The sequence below is a fragment of the Adiantum capillus-veneris genome, chromosome 2, assembly GCF_014529385.1.
Source record: "Adiantum capillus-veneris isolate H3 chromosome 2, ASM1452938v2, whole genome shotgun sequence".
Classification (NCBI taxonomy): domain Eukaryota; kingdom Viridiplantae; phylum Streptophyta; class Polypodiopsida; order Polypodiales; family Pteridaceae; genus Adiantum; species Adiantum capillus-veneris.
Window position 1 is genome coordinate 71611033 of NC_140932.1, and position 27871 is coordinate 71638903.

At 44.0% G+C, this 27871-nt stretch overlaps 1 protein-coding gene across 2 annotated transcripts in view; it reads right to left on the reverse strand.

Moving 5' to 3' along the window:
* Positions 1 to 26350, reverse strand: part of LOC147462960 (uncharacterized) — a 43401-nt gene extending 17051 nt beyond the window's left edge. The window contains exon 1 of one of the 2 annotated variants that reach the window (XM_086486337.1): positions 26189 to 26350. In XM_086486337.1, coding sequence (XP_086342463.1) covers positions 26189 to 26249 — 61 coding nt within the window. In that variant the 5' untranslated portion in view covers positions 26250 to 26350. Of the gene's footprint in view, positions 1 to 512; positions 568 to 26188 lie in introns of those variants that run through there. The other variant, XM_086486344.1, reaches the window with a different exon arrangement.
* Between the last annotated feature and the right edge of the window lie 1521 nt (positions 26351 to 27871).

Genomic DNA, 27871 nt, shown 5'->3' on the forward strand with positions numbered 1-27871 from the left:
CAAACACAAGCAACGTCTCACACTCTTATATAAGCCACCTTATCAATTCCATGGCCAAAACTAGATTTAGAATCTCTTTCTTTCCTCTAAGAGTGTGACTTATCATCATCAAATGATTAAAGATATATTTTTTTTTTCCTAACAATCAATCAAAACATGATTTTCAATCATCTAATTCATACCAATGATAACATCATGCATATCAATGTTTATGATATAGAAATCATGTTTATGCTTCCGACTCTTCAAAGAAGAAAAAAACAAATTTTCTACTAACTCTTTCGTGAAACTATTATTACCACTGGTTAAGTCCAGAAGTCTTTTAACTTCTCAATTTAATTTCAAGTTTAATTTCTCAATCAATTTAGACAATAAGAAGCAATGAATACTATCCAAATCAATTAAGAAATTCAAATTTAAATCTCAACTTTTACGCATAAATTCGATCACAGAAGCTTTCAAAGGACGTATCAAAGACATAAAACATCACAAAGAAGGGGTAGATGACTTACCTTTATCGTACGCATCGCCAAAAGTCTCCAATTGAGCCATCTTGGTACGTATTGTCTTATCGATCACCTTGCTCGAGCATTCGAAAATCTGGTGGTCGTGTTCTTGATATTGAAAGTATCATCCAAATCTTTGAGTTCTTCAATCCACGCTTCTAAATCTTCGCATATCTTTCTTATGTCATCAAACTCTTTAAACTTATCCTTCATTAAGAATCATCTGGTTGTCACTTCTCCCACATCGTCATCGTTTCTTTTTTTGCGTTGACGACCTCTACGTCCACCATCATCGTTCCCACCATCACCACTATCACCACCGCCAGGTGCCCCAACGCCGCCACGATGATTATTGTTTTCTAGTGGAATAGTGTCACAAAGTGATGACGTGGCGGACAGCAGAAACCCTAATTTCTGCCAGAAACCCTAAAATTCTTGCAAACCCTAATTTTTGCCAAAAACCCTAAATTCCGGAAATCCCTTGTAACCTTTAAATTAGTGGTGAGGGCCTCACTTCTCAGAGCATCTGGACGCAGAGTCTGAGAGTGAAACCCTAACCGCTCTCTTGTACTTTGATGATTGATTAATACAAAAAGAAATACCGAAAGGGGCGCCAGTCTTTGGGGCCAATATCTCTAGGCACGGAACTCCGCCGGGCCAGTGCAAATCTATTGTGATCTGTGAATTGTTTTGAAGTGGTTATTTGGTGCTGTCGCGGTTGATTCTTGACTTGGAGTGTCCAAGTTTGTTACAGTGGTATCAGAGCACGGCCGATTTCTCTTCTACGGGAAATCCGATCCCCGAATTTTTTTTTTTCCGCGACACCTATGGCTTCAGGCAATGATCAGTCGACTCCCTCTGCATCTGGAGATGCGGGCTGGGATCACAACGAAGATTCAGACAGAGAGTATGGCCCGCCTCGGCCTACTCAGGCGGAGCAAACAGAGATGGAGCGTCGTCAATTGATTGGCGATGCAACAAAGATGATGCTCAATTTTGCCAAGGACCCGAAGATGGTAAAATATATGAACCAGACCTCTTTGAAAGAGGTACAGATGGAGTGGCAGAGAACCACAACACCACTCCCGAAACCCGCTCTCAAGAAACCTTCTACCTCCAAGAAATATACGGAGAAGGAACTGGAGAACGTGGTTGATGCACGGATTGCTCAGCTTTTCGACGTGCAAAAGAAAGGCAAAAAGCACGGCAAAAAGCAGAACAAAGGTACTGACTTCCCGGGATATTTGGGTCGTCAGTCGACATTCGACAAAGCAAAGAAACGGAAGAAGCGTGTTCGATTTGAAGGAGTACCCAGTTCTTCTTCTTCTTCTTCTGACAGTTCTTCTAGCTCCTCGGATTAGAGCGAAGAAGACAGAAAAAAAAGCAAAAAGCGAAGCAAGACACAAAGCTTCGGAACGGGCAAGAAAAAGGCAAAGAAGGCTACATCTCGCCCAGAGACTGACAGTTCTACTGAGGACTCGTCTACAGACAGCTCAGATTCCGATGACGGAAAGTTTTATGCGAACAAGAAGAATTTTTACAAAGCCAACCAGTATGACTTTCTCGAAGATAACAACAAGAAAGTCCGAGAGTTTAAGGAAGGTGGCCACTCGATCAAGTTTGATACTTTTCAGGATACTCAGATGCTTCGAAGGCTTTGTCTCTTATACAGCAGTTTGACATCGCTTTCGCGGGAGGACGCTATTCAGAGCACTCCAAGATTCGGAGAGCTGCCTCTTACTCTGAGGGGAATGCTCGTACTTGGTGGTCCACGCTTCTATTAAGCAAGACTGTGCCAGTTACATGGCTGAAATTCAAGAGGCTTTTTATTTCTTCTTGGTTGACTCAAGAGTTTGAGCGAGATATACGAGCTGCTTGGAACCATCTCCGGATGACCAAGAGCGATACAGTGAATTCTTATTGTGAAAGATTCTGGAGCTCTTTTCTACCCGCCTCTTCATTCAAGAAGATCTCGTTCAGAGAACAAATTGAGCGGTTTACCTTGGGTCTACCTACAGAGATCCGAGATCACTGCTTGGAACAGAAGTCAGCTTCTATTCAGGAGTTGATGAGTCATGCGAAGCGGGGCTTTGCCATTTACTCTGGCAGTCTGACCTACCCCACAGATGAGGCCATGACACAACGAGCCAAACAGACTTCTGGGAATGAAAGTAGAATGAAAAAGAGCAACCCAGAGAAAAAAAAAAGGATGCACGACCCAAGCTTACTCCTGAGGAGAGAGCTCGCTTCATCAGAGAGGGGAAGTGCTTTGGATGCGGGAAACATGGACATATTTCCGCAAAGTGCCCTGATAAGGCACAGAAAGAACAGAATGATAAAGACGACGACAGGTCTGAGAGTTCGAGAGCAGCTGAGGAATGTGGCAGAAAAGGCAGATAGAAAAGCAGAACTGGTACCACATGGCGTGGGACTTGCACCGAATCAAATGAATGAAAGTACAAACTTTGCCGTTTTTTTTTGGGGCAAAGTGAAGGATCAAGAAGCTCTTTTGAAGGAGCCAAGGCCAACTTCTTTTCACTTGGAATTGGCGGCTCGATTTGGAACTGCGCCCGACAGACTGACGCCACTGGCGGAGGTAGTTCGACTGGCACCCGGATGGGATGTTGCCATTACACCGAGCATTGGCAAACTTCGTTTGCAATGACAGGGGTGTTCAGGGCACGTGAGTGACGTTCTACTCGGGATCCCTTGGTACCACAAGAACTACGCCGTGGTTGACTACCGGGCCGAGAAAGCGACTTTGATAAATGAAGGGCTTAGAGATTGTACTTGATGAACTTCAGTTTTCTTACTCATTCTTTTGGGAGAACTGAACCATGGATAAAAGTTGAATATGTTTTGACCTGAAGAAAAGAACGCCAAGATTTTTTTCTCCACGCTCATGCCGATTGCTTTTGAGAGGGCCTGAAGATCATACCATTGATCTGATATCTGGAAGCACACCACCGAATCGGCCACCTTATTGTGTGAGCCGAGTACTGAATGAAAAGATTATGAACTCAGTGAAAGACCTCTTGGAAAAGGGTCTTGTCCAGCTTAGTACTTCACCGTATTGCTCTCCAGTGTTGTTGATTTTGAAGAAAGACAGATCTTGGAGAATGTGCATCGATTATAGCACTCTCAAAGAAATCACCATCAAGAACAGATTTCCGATTCCTAGGATCGATGATATACTCGACAGGTTACAGGGATCCTCGTGCTTTAGAAGGATTGACTTGAAGAGTGGATATCATCAGATCAGGATAGCGCCAGGAGATGTCTACAAGACAGCTTTTCGGACGACTTTTGGGTTATTTGAGTTTTTGGTGATGCCTTTTGGCTTAACCAATGCTCCTGCGACATTTAACCGGATGATGGACAGGATTTTTCGAGAGTACAGGCTATTTGTTGGCACTTTCTTTGACGACATCATTGTTTTCTCGAAGAATGAGGCAGAACACAGAGATCATCTGCTTCAAGTCTTTTAGGCATTACGAGATCACACGCTAGTGATTAATGCAAAGAAAAGTGAATTTTTTCCTACCATGGATACACTTTTTGGGACACATTGTGTAAGCAGCACAACAGGAGTGCAAATGGACCCGGCCAAGATAGAGACTATCCGTGATTGGCCCGATTTGAGGAATGTCCATGAAGTTAGAAGCTTCTTGGGACTGTGTTCATACTACAGGCGGTTCATACGAATGTTTGCAGAGGTTGCTTCCCCTTTGCATATCTTGACACAGAAAGGAGTACCTTTTTCGTGGGGACCCACAGAGGTGACTGCCTTTCAGACATTGAAAGAGAAATTGACTACGGGACCTATTTTGACTTTGCCGGACTTGCAGAAGTCATTCGAAGTATATTGTGATGCTTGTGGTCGTAGTCTGGGTGCGGTCTTGATGCAAGAAGGCCATGTCATAGCTTACGAGAGCCGTTTGTTCTCTAGGCCGGAGATGACAGCACAGATTTATGAGAAAGAGCTTTTGGCGGTTATCCATGCTCTTACTCAGTGGCGGCATTACCTACTCGGAGCGGATTTTATTGTCTTTACAGACCATCAGAGTTTGCGCTACTTCTTGTCACAGAAGCAGCTTTCGGAAAAGCAGATGCGGTGGGCGAACATCTTGTCACAATTTCACTTCCAGATTGTCCATGTGCAGGGACAGAAGAATGTGGTGGCAGATGCTTTGTCTCGGAAACCGTTGGTTCTGGCTATTTCCGCGATACATCATAGGAGCTTCGAGGATATGGTCGATCAGTGTGCCACAGATACAGATTTTGCAGATATTTTCACACGGATACGGGATGGGGAGACAGTAGCTGGATACTCCCTTCAGGAAGGCTACTTGATGAAAAAGACTATGTTGTGCGTTACACAGCCGTTGAGGGAAAAGGTTATGACTGATTGCCACTGTCCACCTTTTACGGGTCACCGCAGCATTGCTACCACCATGAAAGGGGTAGAGAGAGATTTCTTTTGGCGGAGACTGAAGAAGGATGTGGAAGAGTTTGTGCGCAGTTGCTTGGTATGCTAGAAGGTCAAGTTTGACAGGCATAAGGCACAGGGATTGTTACAGCCTTTACCCATACCCACCCACCCGCCCCTGGGAAAATATTGAAATGGATTTCATTTTTTTTTATCTCCCGAGAATACAGAATGATCACGATGATTTTCCGATTACATGGCACGCCTGAGACGATTGTCTCCGACAGAGACCCCAGATTTATGAGTTTGTTTTGGAAGGCAATTTGGGAGAACATTGGGACGCGGTTGCAGTTCTCGTCATCGTTCCACTTGCAGACTGACGGGCAATTTGAGATTGCCAATTCAGTGATTTTAGATTTATTGAAGTCTTGTATCTCGCAACAGAAGACTCAATGGGAAAAGAACTTACCTTTGGTGGAATTTGCCTACAATAACACGATACACTCTTCGACGGGGAAGACGCCATGAGAGATTGTTGAAACTGCTGCGAAGGTTCCATCCTTCCTGAGCACGAAAGATTAGAAATTTGAAGCGGATGAATATTCGCGAGATTTGGATACGGCTTTTGCCAAGGTTCACGAGACTTTACAGAAGTCTCAAGAACGACAGAAAAAGACAGCGGATCGCCATCGTCGCGACTGGAAACTGAAGGAGGATGATTGGGTGCTCTTACTTTTGAGAAGGCACGCCTAAGAAAAAAAAAAGGGAAAGGAGAGGCTTTTTCCAAAGCTTAGTATGTGATACTACGGACCTTTCCAGATTACTGACAAGATAAATGATGTCTCCTTCCGATTGGACCTGCCAGATACTTGGAGGATTCATAATGCATTGCATGTGAGTCTCTTGAACCCTGTTAAGGGTGATGTGCCTAATGATGGGGAGCCTGATGAGCAACCCGAAGTGGAAGAAAACGAGGAGATCCTTGTTCCTGAACAGATTTTGGCACATAATGATACGAAGAAAGGTAAAGTCCGAAGGCGGTTCTTGGTTAAGTTCAAGAACTTTCCTGCATTTGATGCGAAGTGGATGGAGGAGGAGGACCTAGCAGATACTCCTCGGATTGTGAAACTTTACCTCGATGTTTTGGTTTAGCATAGTCTACTCCAAACGGAACCCAGAAACTCAGCTTGGCCGAAGATCTGGTGCAGTGGGATGCACAAGAGGGGAGTCGCTCCACTCCTTTGTCAACAGATGCCTCGATTTTGATACTAAAGTCACTGATGTCTCTTTGAGCTTCAGGGATACTGAGAGCTGACAGTATTCTGCTGGATGACTTTATGAAATGGAATTCCTGATTATGATACTGATTTGTTCTTGACTTCTTGTGAGTGCAGGAACTGATAGCCGAAATGACTGCAGCATTTTGGTCTGATTGATCTCGAATAGACATGGTTGCAATAGGGGTTAGTCAATCGGACATCGATGAGGTCCCGATTGGACCTAGATGTGATTGCTAGCTACATTGCCGATAAATCATGGTCTAAGATCCGAATGAATGTTGAATGTTATGTGATGTCCTGTGATGTCTGGTGATGTCCTGTGATGTCGTGTGATGTGACTGTCGATTTTGTACATGTGCTAGATGTGTGTTCCTAGTACGTAGGTACTAACAGTCAGTGTCTGCTAAGACGGTTTATGGCTTTTGTCGGTTTTGCAGGCGTAATCGCGGTCGATTACAATGCTTTCAAGAGGGGGGTATGTCACAAAGTGATGACGTGGCGGACAGCAGAAACCCTAATTTCTGCCAGAAACCCTAAAATTCCTGCAAACCCTAATTTTTGCCAAAAACCCTAAATTCCGGAAATCGCGGAGGCGGATAATTTTTTTATTTTTATTTTTTTTTTTAAAAAAAAAAATTTGGAAAATGATGAGCGACGCGAATTTTGCTTTTGCTTTTTTTATAAAAAAAAAAGAGAAAAGACTCTCTAAGAGAGAGAGAGAACTGATGCTTTTGATTTTAAAAGCTTTTGGGGCTCTGCTTTTGGGCATCCCTTGTAACCTTTAAATTAGTGGTGAGGGCCTCACTTCTCAGAGCATCTGGACGCAGAGTCTGAGAGTGAAACCCTAACCGCTCTCTTGTACTTTGATGATTGATTAATACAAAAAGAAATACCGAAAGGGGCGCCAGTCTTTGGGGCCAATATCTCTAGGCACGGAACTCCGCCGGGCCAGTGCAAATCTATTGTGATCTGTGAATTGTTTTGAAGTGGTTATTTGGTGCTGTCGCGGTTGATTCTTGACTTGGAGTGTCCAAGTTTGTTACAAATAGCATGGTTTTCGTCTTCATGTTCGCCATGAAGGTCCACATACATATCAGGCTCTCGTGCTGCTTTGCCCCGCAAAGCCTCAGCACGCTCTCGATTTGCAATTTCCAGATCTTCTCGTGGTCACCGAATTAAGTCTTCTTGCTTCTTCATCCTCCTCTCGTATCTTTCCATGTCCAGAATCAACCGCTTGCTCTGATACCAATTGTCACAAGAACAGAATAATAGAGATAGATAACAAAAGGTAGAGAAAGAGATCTTTGTATTGATGAATCTTTGCAGACTTTTGATACAACAGAGGAGCAATTGAATATGGACGCACTCCGTTGTAAGGAGCTCGAACCTCCCGACCACCCCCGAGCTTTAGTTCGCTTGCATACAGCGTCTCACTCGCACTCGCACTCGCAGAAGAGGAGATCTCTGAATGATCCCCAAATGCACCACCCGTCCTGCTTTTATCCTTCTTTTCCTCGAAAAGCCTGCACCATTTTCGCACCAAGTATACCTGCGAGAATAAGATAAGAACGTGATCGCTAAGCGATCCGTAAAGGTTAGATTTTTATCATGACACTTTGCACAGATCCTGTTTCACACACTGATTTGTGCATCGCCTACAAAATAGTCAAAAGAACATACTCGTGCAACCAATTCAAGATGATAATCAAAGTAAAAAAACATAATTATATACCTTCATAATCTCAATTACAATACTCTACCATGAAGAAACAATCCACTTCTTAGTTAATAGCAGGGAGAACTGTATGATGTTGTATGTATGTCTGTCACTGTATATACTACACTGTTGTTGCCTTCTGTTTGTTTTCATCGTCAAACGAACTCAGAACAGAGCAATCCAGGTACTCAAAACGACGGGAATAGGTCTGGTCTACAAGACACCGCGGACAGAATTTCAAAAAACGTCTTTCTTTGGCTGAAAACGCAACTTTTAGGTCGCGACTCATAAAAGCTCTATTTTTGAATCTCCGCTACTTTTTCAACTTATTTTAAGCCTACCCATGCATTTTAAGCTAAAACACATAAATATAAAACATTGATATTAATAAAAATCTCAATTTTACTGTTCATAGACAGACTATCTGTTATTCATTAATCTTTATCAAATACGTCTTTAGTGTATTATTTAAAAAAATAATATATGTTTTCTCTTAATATCTCAAACTCATTCATATAAGCTCTATTTAATAGACTATTCAACAATCTTCCAAATCGTGCTAAACAAAAGATATGTCCTAGTCCATTTTTTTTCGACTTTTAGAACTTCAAAAATTAGTCCTATTACATCTCTCTACCCCCTTCATGGTGGTAGCAATGCCGCGGTGACCCGTAAAAGGTGGACAATGGCATTCAGTCATAACCTTATCCCTCAATGGCTGTGTAACGCACAACATAGTCTTTTTCATCAAGTAGCCTTCCCGAAAGAAGTATCCAGCTACTGTCTCCCCATCCCGTATCCGTGTGAAAATATCTGCAAAATCTGGATCTGTGGCATACTGATCGACCATATTCTCGAAGCTCCTATGATGTATCGCGGAAATAGCCAGAACCAACGGTTTCCGAGACAAAGCATCTGCCACCACATTCTTCTGTCCCTCCACATGGACAATCTGGAAGTGGAACTGTGACAAGATGTGAGCCCATCGCATCTGCTTTTCCGAAAGCTGCTTCTGTGACAAGAAGTAGCGCAAACTCTGATGGTCTGTAAAGACAATGAAATCCGCTCCGAGTAGGTAATTCCTCCACTGAGTAAGAGCATGGATAACCGCCAAAAGCTCTTTCTCATAAATCTGTGCTGTCATCTCCGGCCTAGAGAACAAACGGCTCTCGTAAGCTATGTCATGGCCTTCTTGCATCAAGACCACACCCAGACTACGACCACAAGCATCACAATATACTTCGAATGACTTTTGCAAGTCCGGCAAAGTCAAAATAGATCCCGTACTTTCAATGTCCGAAAGGTAGTCACCTCTGTGGGTCCCCACAAAAAAGGTACTCCTTTCTGTGTCAAGGTATGCAAAGGGGAAGCAACCTCTACAAACTTTCGTATGAACCGCCTGTAGTATGAACACAATCCCAAGAAGCTTCTAACTTCATGGACATTCCTCAAATCGGGCCAATCAAGGATAGTCTATATCTTGGCCGGGTCCATTTGCACTCCTGCTGCTGACACAATGTATCCCAAAAAGTGTATCTCTGGTAGGAAAAATTCACTTTTCTTTGCATTAATCACTAACGTGTGATCTCGTAATGCCTAAAAGACTTGAAGCAGATGATCACTGTGTTCTGCCTCATTCTTGGAGAAAACAATGATGTCGTCAAAGAAAGTGCCAACAAGTAGCCTGTACTCTCGAAAAATCATGTCTATCATCCGGTTAAATGTCGCAGGAGCATTGGTTAAGCCAAAAGGCATCACCAAAAACTCAAATAACCCAAAAGTCGTCCGAAAAGCTGTCTTGTAGACATCTCTTGGCGCTATCCTGATCTGATGATATCCACTCTTCAAGTCAATCCTGCTAAAGCACGAGGATCTCTATAATCTGTCAAGTATATCATCGATCTTAGAAATCGAAAATCTGTTCTTGATGGTGATTTTGTTGAGAGCGCTATAATCGATGCACATTCTCCAAGATCCGTCTTTCTTCAAAACCAACAACACTGGAGAGCAATATGGTGAAGTACTAGGTTGGACAAGACCCTTTTCCAAGAGGTCTTTCACTTGGTTCATAATCTCTTCATTTTGTGCTTGGCTCACACGGTAGGATGGCCGGTTCGGTGACATGCTTCCAGGTATCAGATCAATGGTATGATCTTCAGGCCCTCTGAAAAGCAATCGGCATGAGTGTGGAGAAAAATCTTGGCGTTCTTTTGATCAGGTCAAAACATATTCAACCTTTATCCAGCGTTCAGTTCTCTCCCAAAAGAATGAGTAAGAAACTGAAGTTCATCAAGTACAATCTCTAAGCCCTTCATTTATCAAAGTCGCTTTCTCGGCCCGGTAGTCAACCACGGCGTAGTTCTTGTGGTACAAAGGGATCCTGAGTAGAACGTCACTCGCGTGCCCTGAACACCCCTGTCATTGCAAACGAAGTTTGCCAATGCTCGGTGTAATGGCAACATCCCATCTGGGTGCCAGTCGAACTACCTCCGCCTGTGGCGTCAGTCTGTTGGGCGTAATTTCCAAATCGAGCCGCCAATTCCAAGTGAAAAGAAGTTGGCCTTGGCTCCTTCAAAAGAGCTTCCTGATCCTTCACTTTGCCCCAAAAGCGGCAAAGTTTGTACTTTCATTCATTAGATTCGGTGCAGGTCCCACGCCATGTGGTACCAGTTCTGCTTTTCTATCTGCCTTTTCTGCCACATTCCTCAGCTGCTCTCGAACTCTCAGACCTCTCGTCGTCTTTATGATTCTGTTCTTTCTGTGCCTTATTATGGCACTTCGCGGAGATATGTCCCTATTCCCCGCATCCAAAGCACTTCCCCTCTCTGATGAAGCGAGCTCTCTCCTCAGGAGTAAGCTTGGGTCGTGCATCCTTTTTCTCTGGGTTGCTCTTTTTCTTTCTACTTTCGTTCCCAGAAGTCTGTTCGGCTCGTTGTGTCATGGCCTCATCTGTGGGGTAGGTCAAACTGCCAGAGTGAATGGCAAAGCCCCGCTTCGCATGACTCATCAACTCCTGAATAGAAGCTGACTTCTGTTCCAAGCAATGATCTCGGATCTCTGTAGGTAGACCCAAGGTAAACCGCTCAATCTGTTCTCTGAACGAGATCTTCTTGAATGAAGAGGCGGATAGAAAAGAGCTCCAGAATCTTTCACAATAAGCATTGATTGTATCTTTCTTGGTCATCCAAAGATGGTTCCAAGCAGCTCGTACATCTCGTTCATATTCTTGCGTCAACCAAGAAGAAATAAAAAGCTTCTTAAATTTCAACCATTTAACTGGCGCACTCTTGTTAAAAGAAGCGTGGACCACCAAGTACGAGCATTCCCCTTAAAATAAGAGGCAGCTCTCCGAATCTTGGAGTGCTCTGAATAGCGTCCTCCCGCGAAAGCGATGTCAAACTGTTGTATAAAAGACAAAGCCTTCGAAGCATCTGAGTATCCTGAAAAAGTATCAAACTTGATCGAGTGGCCACCTTCCTTAAACTCTCGGACTTTCTTGCTTTTATCTTCGAGAAAGTCATACTAGTTGGCTTTGTAAAAATTCTTCTTGTTCGCATAAAAGTTTCCGTTGTCAGAGTCTGAACTGTCCGTAGACGAGTCCTCTGTAGAAGTGTCACTCACTGGGCGAGACTTAGACTTCCTTGCCTTTTTCTTGCCCTTTCCGAAGCGTTGTTTCTTGCTTCGCTTTTTTTTTGCTTTTCCGTCTTCTTCGCTCGAGTCTGAAGAGCTAGAAGAACTGTCAAAAGAAGAAGAAGAAGAAGAATTGGGTAGCCCTTCAAACTTGACGCGCTTCTTCAGTTTCTTTACCTTGTCGAATGTCGACCGACGACCCAAATATCCCGGGAAGTCAGTGCCTTTCTTCTGCTTTTTGTGGTGCTTTTTGCCTTTCTTTTGCACGTCGAAAAGCTGAGCAATCCGTGCATCAACCACGTTCTCCAGTTCCTTCTCCGTATATTTCTTGGAGGTAGAAGGTTTCTTGAGAGCCGGTTTCGGGAGTGGTGTTGTGGTTCTCTGCCACTCGATCTGTACCTCTTCCAAAGAGGTCTGGTTCATATATTTTGTCATCTTCGGGTCCTTGGCAAAATTGAGCATCATCTTTGTTGCATCGCCGATCAACTAGCGACGCTCCATCTCTCGCCGCTCCGCCTAAGTAGGCCAAGGCGGGCCATACTCTCTGTCTAAATCTTCGTTGTGATCCCAGTCCGCATCTCCAGATGCAGAGGGAGTCGACTGATCATTGCCTGAAGCCATAGGTGCCGCGGAAAAAAAATTCGGGGATCGGATTTCCCATAGAAGAGAAATCGGCCGTGCTCTGATACCACTGTAACAAACTTGGACACTCCAAGTCAAGAATCAACCGCGACAGCACCAAATAACCACTTCAAAACAAGTCACAGATCACAATAGATGTACACTGGCCCGGCGGAGTTCCGTGCCTAGAGATATTGGCCCCAAAGACTGGCGCCCCTTTCGGTATTTCTTTTTATATTAATCAAATCAAAGTACAAGAGAGTGGTTAGGGTTTCACTCTCAGACTCTGCGTCCAGATGCCCTGAGAAGTGAGGCCCTCACCACTAATTTGAAGGTTACAAGGGATGCCCAAAAGCAGAGCCCCAAAAGCTTTTAAAAATAAAAAGCATCAGTTCTCTCTCTCTTAGAGAGTCTCCTTTTTTTTTTTTAAAGCAAGTTCTCTCTCTTTCTCATGGCGTAGAGAAAAAGCAAGATTCGCGTCGCTCGTCATTATTATTATTATTATAATTTAAAAAAAAAATCAGCCTCCGCGTTTTCCAAAAATTAGGGTTTCTGTCAAAAATTAGGGTTTGTAGGAATTTTAGGGTTTCTGCTATCCGCCACGTCATCACTTTGTGACATATGATCTATTTAATCATGCACATCCTTCTAGAGACTCACAAAGGTGTCAGGGTAGATCCTAAGCTATACTAGACTAAGACTGATGCTGACCTATAGCAGTAGCTTGTTCCTATGGCTCAAGTGCAATGCGCACGTGACATCCCCCCCTTTAAAAGGTGAGACACAAGTGCCAAACTTCTTCCTGTGGGGGATGCTTTCTGTACTTTTGATGTTAAATGCTTCTGATCCTTGTGGATGCATAAAGTAATGAACACTCCTCCAAACTTACGAATACTGTGGATGTAGGTACTGTTGCGATGAAAACACCGACCAGCTGAGTAACTAGGCAGCCTTACTACTGTCGAAGAACATCAGCCTCGATGCTGACTCTGCCTTGCGAGCAAGTGCTACCCACCCGAATAGTCCAAGGACCCCCCTCTCTATCGCTAGAGAGATATTTGCTTTAGATTGTACAAATGCTGATATAGTGGTCCTACATGCTGAGATGCTAACGGGATCTTGCGGTAGATGCACGAGAGAAAATTGAAAACGCTAGGGCTGATCTGGTTTGGAACTGCAATCTCACGATGAGGCTAGGGCTGAGAATTGAAAACATTGGGCTGATTCTGCTACTAACACTGGCGATGGGCTGATGGCTGAAAAACATTGGATATGCTTGTGTTGTGGGTACTTGTAGTGCGATCCTGATGTTCTAAAACTGAAGGCCAAGTGACTCTTTTATAGGTTGTTTTGCCATTTTCCCTACCTACTTTTTATAAATGTCATGTCAAAGTCACTTATTAATAAATGACTTTAGTGACTATTCATATGAATATGTCTAAGTGACTATACTAGGCAAGTGACGGTATGCAACTATGACCTACCTGGTCATGCACGACCTTCTAGAGACTCACAAAGTTGCCAGGCTAGATCATAAGCTATACTAGACTTAGACTGATGTTGACCTGTAGCAGTAGCTTGTCCACGTGGCTCAAGTGCAATGCACACGTGACATATGACTCCAAGACAAGGCGTATGAATCTACCCAAGACACCCTACAACCCCAAGCAATACAACATTGTCTAGACCTCACGCGCTATAGCTTCTCCGACTAGCTAGTGGCACACACCACCAAGACATTAGCAAGCTTGACCACCATACAAAAACAAGATCACGCTATACCAAAGATCTTGACCACCAAGCACACACAAGCGAAGAGACAGTGCCTAAGCACCAAACTTGCATAGAAATCTTCAAAGCTCGTAGAACACATCACAAATTGATGGCGTGGCAACCCGACCAGCCGGCAAGGGACACAGAAAGAGATCCAAAAGGTAGCTCACATGGCCCGTCCGTAATATGTTCACATGGCGGATTGGATTTCGCACCACGATCTGCAACAAAAATCACAGAGGTAACATAGCAGCGTTTGGCAACAATTGTTAAAGCAATTGACCTTTATGCTTTTGGGGCTAAGACCAGCTTTTGTATCAATTGCTTTAGGGCCACAGTGTCTATAAATTAATGCCTAGGGGGTCCACCCTGGCAAATCAGTGCATGGTTGCACAGTTGTGGACCAGAGGCGCAAACTCCTCAATTATACTTTGTGACCATAGTCTATTAATACAAAAAGAAGTACCAAACTATAGACTATAGAGCATCTAGAATTGGAACTCCACCACTTCGTGTCGCGACTTCAGGTTTCAAGTTCAAGTGTTAAAGTTTTTCAACTCTGTTTGTGTTTGCTGTGGAATTACCGCCTTGTCAATGCCAAGCCGGTTATAGTTGTATTAGAGCCAAGTTCAATCTATTCTTCTTCTACTAAAAATCCGGTCCAACTTTTTTGCAACGCACGGCATAGATTCTAATAAAGAATCCAATCTAGAAAGAGAATGCATCCCACCTACAGTTTTGAGGGATGAAGAAACAAATGGCAATGAAGATTCTAACAACGGCAAATCGGCTGAAGATGAGTTAGATGATCAATTTGAAGAATCATTGATCGAGGATCCAAAACTTGCAAATCTCTTGACAGAAACTGCAAGTTAGCACCTGAGCAAAACGACTTATAAAGTATTTGAAGGATCCTCAACATGCAAAATATCTGCAGGCTCAGCCGATCTCCAAATTCTATGACAGCTGGCACAAGGTCGCCAAACCTTCTCTCAAATCGACGATAAAAGTAAAGCAAAGCTGAAATCTCATTCAAAGTATTTTCTTTCCATATCAAAAGAAATTGATCGAGCTGTGGAGCGCAAGATCAACCACATTATGAAGTACAAGAAACACTCTCATAAGGGACGAAAGTCTGAGACTTTTCCCAACTATCTTGGCCGACACTCGACTTTCCAGGATTTGGCTAAGAAGTGACCTCAAAGGAAAAAATGCCGACGTGTTCACTTTGGGAATGACTCCAATTCTTCTTCTTCTTCTTCTTCTTCTTCTTCTTCTTCTTCTTTTTCTTCTTCTAGTTCCAGTTTAAGCGAGGAAGAAAAGAGGAAGGTTAGGAAAAGAAAGCACAGGAAAAGTGTGTCAAGAAAGCATTACAAGAGATCACGCAATTCAGATACAGATACTTACCCGTCCCCTGACGATTCTAAGGTTGGATCTTACACCTTCAAAACAACTCAAGGTAAAAACGAAGTATGATGATTTGGAGTGGAGAAAGGACAAGAAAGATTCTAAGGATGGTGGACAGAGTGTCAAGTTTGATACTTGCTCAGGTCATTAAGATACCAATAAAGCCTTATCTTTTATTCAACAGTTTCACACCGCTTTCTTGGGGGGTAATTTTACAGAGGCTTCCAAGGTTCGCAAAGCAGCCCCATTGCTTAAAGGCAACAGACAAAAGTGATGGTCAATACTCTTGTTGCACGGCAACGCTCCACCACGATGGGTGAAGTTCAAACGTTTGTTTGCATCCATATGGTTGACACCGCAATGTGAACCAATGTATTGGCAGCATGGAATCACCTCCCCATGAAGAAAGACAACACTTGTCTACATATAATCAAAAAATTTGGGATATTTTCCTACCACTAGCTTCTTTTCGGAAGGTGTATAAGGAACCGATGGGAGAGATATTGGCGCGGTCTATCCTACCCAAGGAAATTGAATGTTATTGTTTGAAGCAGAAGCGGCTAGCATTGTTAGGTGCAGCGGAATGAATGTTGTATTTTCTCAAGATTAGTGATCTTTATTGCTCAAGGTTCCTTTAGTTCTTAGGGAAAGAGAGAGCTTTCCGTCTTATGGAGAGTGCTATGATCACGAACAAAGTGAGTGGATTGTGCGTGCAAGTGAATGAGACTGAGAGAAGGAGAGAGAAGAGATACGACACCGAGGGGTTTGTAAAACCCTCCTCCGAAGGCCCCACTCTCGTCGGCGAGAGTGGTCTATGTCTTGATTGCACAAAGGTGTACAATGCGTATGCAATGGACTATGCAACTTGGTCTATGCCGATGACAACGACGGTGATGACGACGACGATGACGATGACGAGGACGACGACGATGGCTGAAATCTGAGATCTTCTAATCGCTGAATTTCGGGACTGTTTCGGTGGCTGAAAATGACTGTTTTGGCTGCGTTTTCTTGGCTGAAAAATGAGGTTTCTTAGGGCTGAAAACTGATGGTCATTACGGGCTGAATCTGCTACACTTTAGGTGAATAATTCCGGTCTTAATTTGCTGCTGAAATCCAAAAACGCAAGGGCTGAAATTGGTCCTTCTGTCGCCAGGGTTCTGCAAATGCAAAAACGCTAGGCTGATCTGCTGTGTCATGATGACACCCGGGCTGATCTGCTGTGCACAAATCGCCAAGGCTGATCTGATGCAAAAACGCTAGGTCTTCTGTGGAAAAAACGTCAGAGTAGTCGCGGGGGTTGGTCTTGCTGAGAAGTTGCCTGTTGAGCAAGGTACTCCTGCTGCCTCTTCTGCCATTTAGTGCTAACTTGGGTTTGCTTATATAGAAACTTAGCAAAATTGCCCTACCTACTTTTGTTGGAAAGTCACTTAAAAATAATAAGTGAAAATACAAAAAAATGAGGAAAATAGGCTAAATGAACTGGAAAAATCCCCTAACTGAATCTGATGGATTCTGAAGGGAATACTGATGATCATGCTGTGTGCAACCAGAGGATATGCATCTATGCTAAGTGACTGGGCATACACGGTCTACGAATAGACTCACAAAAGTGCCAGATCACTGTTAATCTAGATCACTGTTAATCTAGACTTGACTGGACTGACTGAACCCTGCTGTGGTGTAGCTTGGCCACGGACACATAGGGTTGGGATGTGTCACGTGACATCCCCTCCTTTTCAAAGTGAGGTACTGGTACCGAACTGTATGGCGTCGAGGGAGATCGCCAACAGCATCCGGAATCCTGGAAGGGACTCTTCGCCGGCCCACTCTGCTGTGTGGGTCGAGCGGTACTTGAACTTCATAAAGGTCTGCAATGCTTGCTTCTTTGGGCCGCGCCGAAAGCGACACAAAATCTTCTGAATCTCCTTTGTTGCTTCAACTTCGTCTAGAGTCCTCCTCCTTTCGTCTTCAAGAATCTCCATGGCTGAAAATTCCTGAAACCATCTCCAACACAAAACCATGAACATACCCATTCCATGTAAAGTGAAGGAAAAGAATCTTGTCTTCTCTAAAGACTGTGTATGCAATGTAGATGAACATAGAGACGGAGTGACAACCCGTTCATCAAACACATGTAAACAATGCGATCGAATCTTTTCTGTTTGATCGAAATTAATCAATTGTGGCAAATCACAATGGAAATGCCCATGCTTGGTGTTCACACTATCAAGTGATCTTTCGGAAACTGTGTCATGCCAAAGAAGAGACATGGAATGTGACTTCCTTACATACAAATTTTTCAGCTTTTCATGAACAATCCGCATACATTCATGCTCATCCATGAGAGAAACGTGCTCAACATACAATATGTCATGCCTAGGAAAAGGGATCACATAACGATGCTGACTAAAATACAGGAAACCTTCACGAATGAAACACTCGAACAATGCGTGCGTATCAATCATGCGAACACATAATACTTCCTGTGATGGTTCCTTGGACCAAGGCTCGAGAGCCAAGATCGCTTCTTCGAGATCTATCGAATCGTCTTGTGGGGGATCTGTGGACCTCGACTCGAAAGCCAAGATCGATTCTTGGTGATTGATGGATTCTACAACGAGGTTAGCTTCGCTAGAAAAAGCATCAACTAACACATCATCCTTGTGAACAATCACATCATCTTCATGCAATTCATCATGCTTGTGAGAAATCACATCTTGATCATGCAAATCATCATGCTTGTCATTGTCATCCAAATCATTATGCGAATCATTGGCATCCAAATCATCATGCTTATCATTGTGCTTCAAATCATCATGCAAATCATTATTAATCAAATCATCATCATGCTTCACACAATCATGCAAATCCTGTGGGTCATGCTTTGGAGAAGAAGAGACTGAGAGAGTCCCCTTTTTCCGATTCTGTTGCATCTATGCTTGAGCTTGAGAAAAGAGTCGCAATAACTCTTGCATTTGTGCTTTGTTCTCGCGATAAAATTCTGCTTCTATGGCTGCCCTTCTTTCTTGGTACTTACGCTCGATGGCTGCCATATCTTCTTCGTAGGCTTTTCTTTCGGCTTCTCTTTCTTGGTCCAACTCCTCCATAGGAGTTAGTGAAATCTTTGTCGTAGATGGGGAAGGGTCGGAAAAACCTCCTGGTGGGGAAAATTCTTCTTCGCCTCTCTCATGCTCATCACCTCCAAGCGAAGTATCCATTCCACTTCGAGTGATGACCATTCTGCAATCGTGGGTTGTCACAAGGCGGGCACCACGTGCCAATAGAAAAGAACAAACTGAACAACTTTAAGCACTTCAAATAACAACTGAACTGAAATGGAGAGAGAGAGAGAGAGAGAGAGACGACACGCGACACGGAGTGGCGGAATTCCACCCCAGAGAGTATTGGCCCCAAACCTTGGCGCCCCTTTCGGTATTTCTTTATATTGCATCAACACAGTACAAGCCGGTACTCCAGACTCTGCACCTTCGTACTAAAGCATGCCAGAGAATGAGCCCTAGCCTCATATTTAAAGGCCCTTGGCCTGAAAAGCAATTATAGTAAAAAGCCTTTAAAACTCAAAAGCTTCTGGTCCAAAAAGCAGTTTACATGAAAAACTTTCAAACTCAAAAGCTTATGGTCCAAAAAGCAATGCCAAAAGCTGCCAGCGTAAATCACAGAAATCCGTACAGTCTGCCACATCATCGTGTCAGCGCAATTTTCGGAATTTGTCTGTTGCCTTAGGGTTAGGGCTTCTGGCAGAAATTAGGGCTTGCAGGTTTTAGGGTTAGGGTTTTCAAAATTAGGGTTTTTGCAATTAGGGTTTAGACAAAAATTAGGGTTTGCAGGTTTTAGGGTTAGGGTTTCAGCAGTTAGGGTTTTCAGAATTAGGGTTTTTGCAATTAGGGTTTTCAAAATTAGGGTTTCTGGCAGAAATTAGGGTTAGGGTTTACTGCACTCGGGCAACCACGTCCTCACTCTGTGACACTTCTTCTACTGCTTGTTCTTCTTAGGGTTTAGGCCCCTCGGCCGGCATCTGTAAGTTGGCTCCATTCTTTAGGCTTTGACACGTCAGCAGTTTGTTACATCTCCCCTTCTTGAAAGAGAGTAATCGTCCGCGATTACAACATATCTGCAAAACAACTCAAGTTAGCTCAAAAATTTCCGAGGGACAATCAGTTTGCTCTTTTTATTAAGGAGTTAGCTTCTCCTTTCTGCTCTTTTGATCAAGGAGTTAGCTGCTCCTATCGGCCTGCGTCGTTCCGAGGTTCAAACAATACCAAAACAATATTTCTCACTTCTCCACCCAGGAGTAAAATCACCAATCATTGAAACCAGTATCAAACCAGAGTCAAACAATTCAAATCGGCACCAAAACAGGTTCAAAACAGATACCATCCATTTCAAACAAATTCCAAACAGGATCACCAAACAAGCTCAAACAGAACTCAAACTTAAAAAGCAATCTCGACATCAATCGAGCTCGAAAAGTCGACTGACTTTCCATCCTGAAACCTACACCAAAAATTAGAGTTAGGTTTCTTCCATAAGGTCATAGCCGAGCACAGCACGGTCCATCAGCTCTTGGACAAACAATGTTTCTTTGGCAGTGATGGTAGTCCCATGATAGCAATCGCACTCGCTCTCCAAGTTCATCTACTCGTGAAGAGACATCTACTGGGAGATGTCGAGAAACTTCAAGTTATAATCTGCTAGGGTTTCCATGGCAAGCATTTCAGGATACCCCACTCTGCCAGAAGTTGCACTCTGAAGGAAGATGTCAAAAACCATATAACTTCGGGCAAAAAATTTTCTTGAAAGCTTGCCAAGTACTTGGAGTATGCTGCTTGGTAGCTGTAGAAATCAACATCTGCATAGCACTGCTTCTGAGAAAAACAGTGACTTGAAACAAATCTGGATCCTTCTCTTGCAAGTGATCTTAATTGGCTTATGCCTTGTAAGACACTGCGGTGAAGACGGGAGCGCGCCCGATGCGCGATGAAGTAAGGGTGGGAGTGGCTAATAAGTCCGGGTTGGACCTCGCAGATATCCTCGAATAAAGCTCTGTCTGCTCTTTAATAAGTCCGGGTTGGAGGGCGAAGATATCCTCGAATAAAGCTCTATCTGCTCTTTTGTAGGACCGGTATGCTTTCAGAAAAGCACACGCCTGATGCTCTGATACCACTGTCACAAGGCGGGCAACACGTGCCAATAGAAAAGAACAGACTGAACAACTTTAAGCACTTCAAATAACAACTGAACTGAAATGGAGAGAGAGAGACAACACGCGACACGGAGTGGCGGAATTCCACCCCAGAGAGTATTGGCCCCAAACCTTGGCGCCCCTTTCGGTATTTCTTTATATTGCATCAACACAGTACAAGCCGGTACTCCAGACTCTACACCTTCGTACTGAAGCATGCCAGAGAATGAGCCCTAGCCTCATATTTAAAGGCCCTTGGCCTGAAAAGCAGTTATAGTAAAAAGCCTTTAAAACTCAAAAGCTTCTGGTCCAAAAAGCAGTTTACATGAAAAACTTTCAAACTCAAAAGCTTATGGTCCAAAAAGCAATGCCAAAAGCTGCCATCGTAAATCACGGAAATCCGTACAGCCTGCCACGTCATCATGTCAGCGCAATTTTCAAAATTTGTCTGCTGCCTTAGGGTTAGGGCTTTTGGCAGAAATTAGGGTTTGCAGGTTTTAGGGTTAGGGTTTCTAGAATTAGGGTTTTTGCAATTAGGGTTTAGGCAAAAATTAGGGTTTGCAGGTTTTAGGGTTAGGGTTTCCAGAATTAGGGTTTCAACAGTTAGGGTTTTTAGAATTAGGGTTTCTGCAATTAGGGTTTTCAGAATTAGGGTTTTTGGCAAAAATTAGGGTTAGGGTTTTCTGCACTCGGGCAACCACGTCCTCACTCTGTGACACTTCTTCTACTGCTTGTTCTTCTTAGGGTTTAGGCCCCTCGGCCGACATCTGTAAGTTGGCTCCATTCTTTAGGCTTTGACACGTCAGCAGTTTGTTACATGGGTTCTTGTGGGTTCTTAAGTTCACGAGGAACTTGGGTTCTTGGGAGTCTTGGGTTCTTAAGTTCACGAGGAACTTGGGTTCTTGAGGTTCTTGAGGTCCTTGATTCGTGAGAATCTAGGGTTCTTGAGGTGTTCTTTCGCTTGCAAATCGCGTTGGAGAAGGATCTTCTCTTCACCCGAGTTCTACTCTTTTCTGCGGGCGCACCCCTTGGCGGCCTTGCGCTCACACCAAGGTTGCTTTTTCCCACCTCACGTCGATTGGCCGGCCGCTAAGTGCACGGTCCGCTCTCAATGAGTGAAAAGAGACACAAGGGGAGGCTGGACAAGCCCTTCTTTCTTGGGATTCTTGTCACTCTTCAACAAAACACGATTAGGAATCACCACGCCCAAGTAAACTTGGGTTCGTGCGATTTCAACAAGCAAAAAAAATTCTTGTGGTTCTTTCCTTGAGTAATGCACAACACTTCCAAAGCTCTGATACCAATGTTAGGTGTAGCGGAATGAATGTTGTATTTTCTCAAGATTAGTAATCTTTATTGCTCAAGGTTCCTTTTAGTTCTTAGGGAAAGAGAGAGCTTTCCGTCTTATGGAGAGTGCTATGATCACGAACAAAGTGAGTGGATTGTGCGTGCAAGTGAATGAGATTGAGAGAAGGAGAGAGAAGAGATACGACACCGAGAGGTTTGTAAAACCCTCCTCCAAAGGCCCCACTCTCGTCGGTGAGAGTGGTCTATGTCTTGATTGCACAAAGGTGTACAATGCGTATGCAATGGACTATGCAACTTGGTCTATGCCGATGACGACGACGGTGACGACGACGATGACGATGACGATGACGATGACGACGACGACGATGGCTGAAATCTGAGATCTTCTAATCGCTGAATTTCGGGACTGTTTCGATGGCTGAAAATGACTGTTTTGGCTGCGTTTTCTTGGCTTAAAAATGAGGTTTCTTAGGGCTGAAAACTGATGGTCATTACGGGCTGAATCTGCTACACTTTAGGTGAATAATGCCGGTCTTAATTTGCTGCTGAAATCCAAAAACGCCAGGGCTGAAATTGGTCCTTCTGTCGCCCGGGTTCCGCAAATGCAAAAACGCTAGGCTGATCTGCTGTGTCATGATGACGCCGGGGCTGATCTGCTGTGCACAAATCGCCAAGGCTGATCTGATGCAAAAACGCTAGGTTTTCTGTGGAGAAAACGCCAGAGTAGTCGCGGCGGTTGGTCTTGCTGAGAAGTTGCCTGTTGAGCAAGGTGCTCCTGCTGCCTCTTCTGCCATTTAGTGCTAACTTGGGTTTGCTTATATAGAAACTTAGCAAAATTGCCCTACCTACTTTTGTTGGAAAGTCACTTAATAAGTGAAAATACAAAAAATGAGGAAAATAGGCTAAATGCACTGAAAAAATCCCCTAACTAAATCTGATGGATTCTGAAGGGAATACTGATGATCATGCTGTGTGCAACCAGAGGATATGCATCTATGCTAAGTGACTCGGCATACACGGTCTACGAATAGACTCACAAAAGTGCCAGATCACTGTCAATCTAGACTTGACTGGACTGACTGAACCCTGCTGTGGTGTAGCTTGGCCACGGACACATAGGGCTGGGATGTGTCACGTGACAAGCATTCAACAGCTTAAGGTCATGGTATGGAAAATTACTCCATGTATTCTGGTTCCTTGGCATATGCTACAAAGGAGCCAATGGCCAAAAATCTACAACCCCCAAGTCCAAACAGAGGGCAAAATGTTACAAGTAGGGAAAGTGCTACGGGTGTGTGAAGAGGGACTCATTCTTGCCAAGTGTCCAAAGAAAGAGGAAAAATTGGGGACAAACTCAAAGATGGCTGAGGACAAACCAAAGAAAGGAATGACAGATTTCATGGGGACGCTTGTAGATCACGAGGAAGAGAGTACTTAGCTCTACAGAGCGTGGGGCCAGATACAGCTCAGGATGCCCTAATCTCCTTTGATAGTGGAGTCAAGGCCAACTTTACTTCACCTAACATGGAAGCTTGCTTGGAACTTGAGCCTAAAGAGATAGGACCATAAATGGACACACTGTTGGCAGTGCCAAGGCATGAAGTCGTCTTGACGCCTTTCATTGGCCAACTTTGGTTGTGTTGCCAAGCTTATTTAGGACACGAGGAATTCCACATTATGCGCCTTGAAGGGTGTGATGTACTTTGGCAATGCCGTGGCACCACATTGTGGAGGACTATCGACTAGGAGAATCAAGTTGAAGAATAATAAGGATATAGATGTGATGTTTAATATAAGATTAAAAAACAAGTCAGCCCCACTTGTATCGGCTACGACAATTTTCAAGTTAATGAAATCAAGTCTCTTGTTTACTCGATCGTTTTGAATAACTTGGAAGAGAATAAAAACTCAATTTGTCTCAGTTAAGAGTTCGAGCAACAAAATCTTCTTCATGCTCAAGTCGATTGTTTCTCAGAGGGTTTGCTTGGCAAGTTACCTCCTAAAAGGCCAGAAGATCATACCATTGATATGATCCCAGGAATGCTCTACCGAGTTGGCCACCTTACAAAGTAAGCAAACCCCAAAATAAAGAAATCATGAGCCAAGTGAAAGATCTTTTGGAGGAAGGTTTGATCCACCCCAGCTTTTCACCTTTTTGTTCTACTGTGTTAAACAAAGATGGATCATGGAACATGTACATCGACTGCAGGGCTCTTAATAAGATCACCATCAAGAACCGGTTTCCAATACCCAAAATTGATGATATACTTGACAAATGATACCTCTGGGACTCACACATGCTTCTGCAACGTTCAACAAAATCATGGACGCGATCTTTTGAGAGCATAGAGACTTTGTGGGCATGTTCTTTGATAACATTATTGTTTTCTCCAAAAATGAAGAAGAACATCGCAAGCATTTGTTACGAGTGTTTAAGATCAATGGGAAGAAGGCAAGTTCTCTCTGGTAGAGATACACTTCTTGGGGCACATTAATTCGTTGAAGGGTGTTAGCGTGGATCCAGCTAGAGTGGCGGACATTCAAGATTGGCCTACATTAATGTACATGATGTTCAGAGTTTTTAGGGATCATGCTCTTACTACATGCGATTCATAGGACCATTTGCAAAGATTGCTTGGCCGTTACATGCTCTTACTCAATATGGGATACCCTTCACTCCTAAGATTGCAATGTTCGAGAGACTCCAGCAAAAGTTGACTATTAGGCAAGTTTTGATTTGCAAAATCTTTTGAGGTTTGTTTTGATGCTTGTGGGAGCAGTTCGGCAGCGGTCTTAAGGAAGGAAGGCTATGTTACAGTCAATGAGAGTCGGATGTTTTGTATGCCAAAGAGGATTCAACAAATTTATGAAAAGAAGCTCTTAGCAGTCATTCATGCCATTACTTAGTGAAGGCATTGCTAGCTTGGGGCAAACTTTAAAATGTACAAGCCTCAAGGATCATCAGAGGAAACAATATTTCTTGTCCAGGCTTTCCGAGAAGCACATGACATGGGTTAACTATAATGTGCAGAGGAAGTGATCGATGGTGTGTGCTCAGGATTAGTGCGTACGTACTCAAGGTTCCTTTTAATGAACGAGAGAATTCCTTTTACTTCATGAGAGTTGTGCAATAGACTCGAGAGAAGAGAGAATGATACTGTGAGTGAAGGTTCTGTGTGTGTGTGTGTGAGAGAGAGAGAGAGAGAGAAGACTATCACCAGATGGGGTCCCAAACCCCCCTCCAAGGGCCCCCCTCTCTATCGCTAGAGACGTATTTGCTTTAGATTGCACAAATGTTGATACAATGGTCCTAAATGCGGGCTATAAATGCTTAGTAGTACGAGGCTATAGGCTGAATGCTGAAAACGGTATTGCTTTTGATTGGAATCTGCTACTTACTGGCGAAATTTGTTGGCTGGTGACAGAGGACTGAACTCACTAATCTGCTGCAAATGATGGCGGCTAAAACGCTGATTGATGATGTTGAAAAACGTTGGGATCTGTGGGCTGAAATTGCTGGTCTGATGAGGCTTAAAAGCACATGAAGAGGTGCAGCTACATGAGCGAAATGGTGAATAAAACGTATGTAGTAGGAACAGAGTCCAAGGAAGTCATGAACAAAAACAGGCTACGGCCATTCTGAAATAGCCTGAATCTTTGTGAGGTCCATGCGTACTTGATTATGAGAGATTATGTGTTCCAAATAGTAAATTTCGGTCAAGAAAATTTTACTTTTCTTGGCATTAACTTGAAGTTTATGTTTTCACAATTCTTCAAGCAAATGTCATTTAGAATCTAATGGTGAGGCGCAAGCACCAGCTCCACATCTATTCTCACTTGCTTAGCAAAAAGGTAGACCTCTGTACGAGTTGCTCGGACTTTTGCCCTCGATCGCTCCAGATATTCCTCAGTCTTAGCTTAGTCACCTTGAGAAGGACTCCGCCATTCAAGGACGTATTTACATGGGGTTGTCTACAAAGTCTCTTACTCAATGGTAACTGGCCCTTCTGCCATTTATATTGTGTACAGGCACGCATGTGTGTGTGTGTGTGTGTGTGTGTGTGAAAGGAAATTCACCACATCTATACCAAGAATGTACAAACAGTGGTAAAAGACTTTGAACTACCCCTTATCAACTTCCCAAGAATGTACAAACAGTGGTAAAAGACTTTGAACTACCCCTTATCAACTTCCAAGAATGTGTGTGTGTGTGTGTGTGTGAGAGTGAGAGAGAGAGAGAGAGAGGGTGCGCGCATTCCTCCGCGCACTTCTCTCTCATAAAATGGTAGAAGCTACAAAGATGAAGAGTACCTCGTGGTAGCAACAAGGCAGGCGAGGCAGGTAGAGTCAGTGAAGTGAGCTTGGTAGCCATGCTTCTGATAACTCAGTGTCGTTGATGGTGGTCAAGAACCATCTTTAAACTGTCCGGAATCGTCATGCCATGTCCCTTATTTGCGTTCACCTTCATGCGTGGCCACCCAATGTGTGCCTTCGACACATGTTGATTGTTGGGGGTGCGAATCTAAGAGCCAGTTCACATGAGCACCAGGTTTGCAACATGTTGCCAACGTGTTGCGAACTTTTTAAGTTCCCATGAATGGTTTCCAAAAAAAAATAGGCAAAATGTTGCCAACAAGTTGCAATTGGGCTCTACGTCAAGGGGCTGGAGCACAAAGGAAACCACACTAGAGGACAAAATTTGAAAAAGTGAGCCCCGTAGAATTTAGAAAAGACCAAACCTTTTTTACTCTCTCTCTCTCTCCTCTCTCTCACGCACCTTTTCCCTCCAATTGTCTTAAAAAGGAACACTCTCTCTTCTCTCTCATGTGTTGCTAAATCTCCATGGAAACTTGGCATGGCAAGTTGCCGTTGCCAACCTCACTCTCATGTGAACTGGCTCTAAACTAACAGACTATGGCGCTTGGGAGAGGGCTACCACATGGCGCAAGCTGCAACCTGAAGGCTAGAGAGAAAAAAAAAACTCTAGCACCTTCTAAACTAACATAATATGGCGCTTGGGAGAGGATTGCCACATGGTGCAAGCTGCAACCTAAAGGTTAGAGACAAAAAAAAAGCGCTAGCACACGCTCACATTCACAGCGACCTTCGTGGCGGCTCTGCCAAGCTTTCAAATTCGCTCTGCCGGGCTTTCAAACTCATTAACTTGCAGCTTGGTGACGGCCATATTCCTTCCTCGCTTACATTCCCTACTCCCACTACTCCACGAAGTACTACACACACACACACACACACAGAGAGAGAGAGAGAGAGAGAGAAGCAAAAACGAAGGAGGCTCCCTTGGTAAGTTGCTGCTGCCTTCTCCTTTCCTTTTGCTATTGTATTATGGCGTGCATGCGTGTGTGCAACCCGTCGTGTGTGACACCTGCTCTCAAGCTACCTCAAGCTACCCTATTATCCCTGCTCTTGAGAGCTTCGGTAGGGATATTGCGAGCTCCGGTAGGGTTGTTGCTCACAAGCTGTTGCAAATCGTCATAGAGAGAGCTCTAGGGGGCTTGAACCTGCAGTTTGGGGTGTCCAGGGTTAGAGACCAGTAGGAAATAGGGCCGCAACAAGGGATGCCAAGGGAGGCCGCTACTTGAGGGGGTCAATAGAGCAGGAGATTAGCAAGCTCCTTGGGTTGTGCAAAGCTCCGGGAGCTATGCCATGTTGCGGAGGAACGGGAAGAAATTGGCTATAGCGTTTTGCTGCATGCTCTCTCTCTCTCTCTCTCTCTCTCCCCCCCCAATGAAGCCGATTCCTCGTCAAGCTCGACCTCGAGGTCCTTGCCTTAGCTTCAATAGCTGATATGCGCCATCAACTGTGTCACCATCAACAAGGCTGCACATGCGTAGCTTTCGCACCCGGCAATAGCCTACAGATGCCCACAATACGTAGAAGGCTGTAGCGGCTGTAGTTGCCCGAAATTTGTAGAGGGCCACCTCCCTGCGTAGGGCTTTTGCTAGAAGCCAGAGCATCATTGGCCCTCTCTGCATG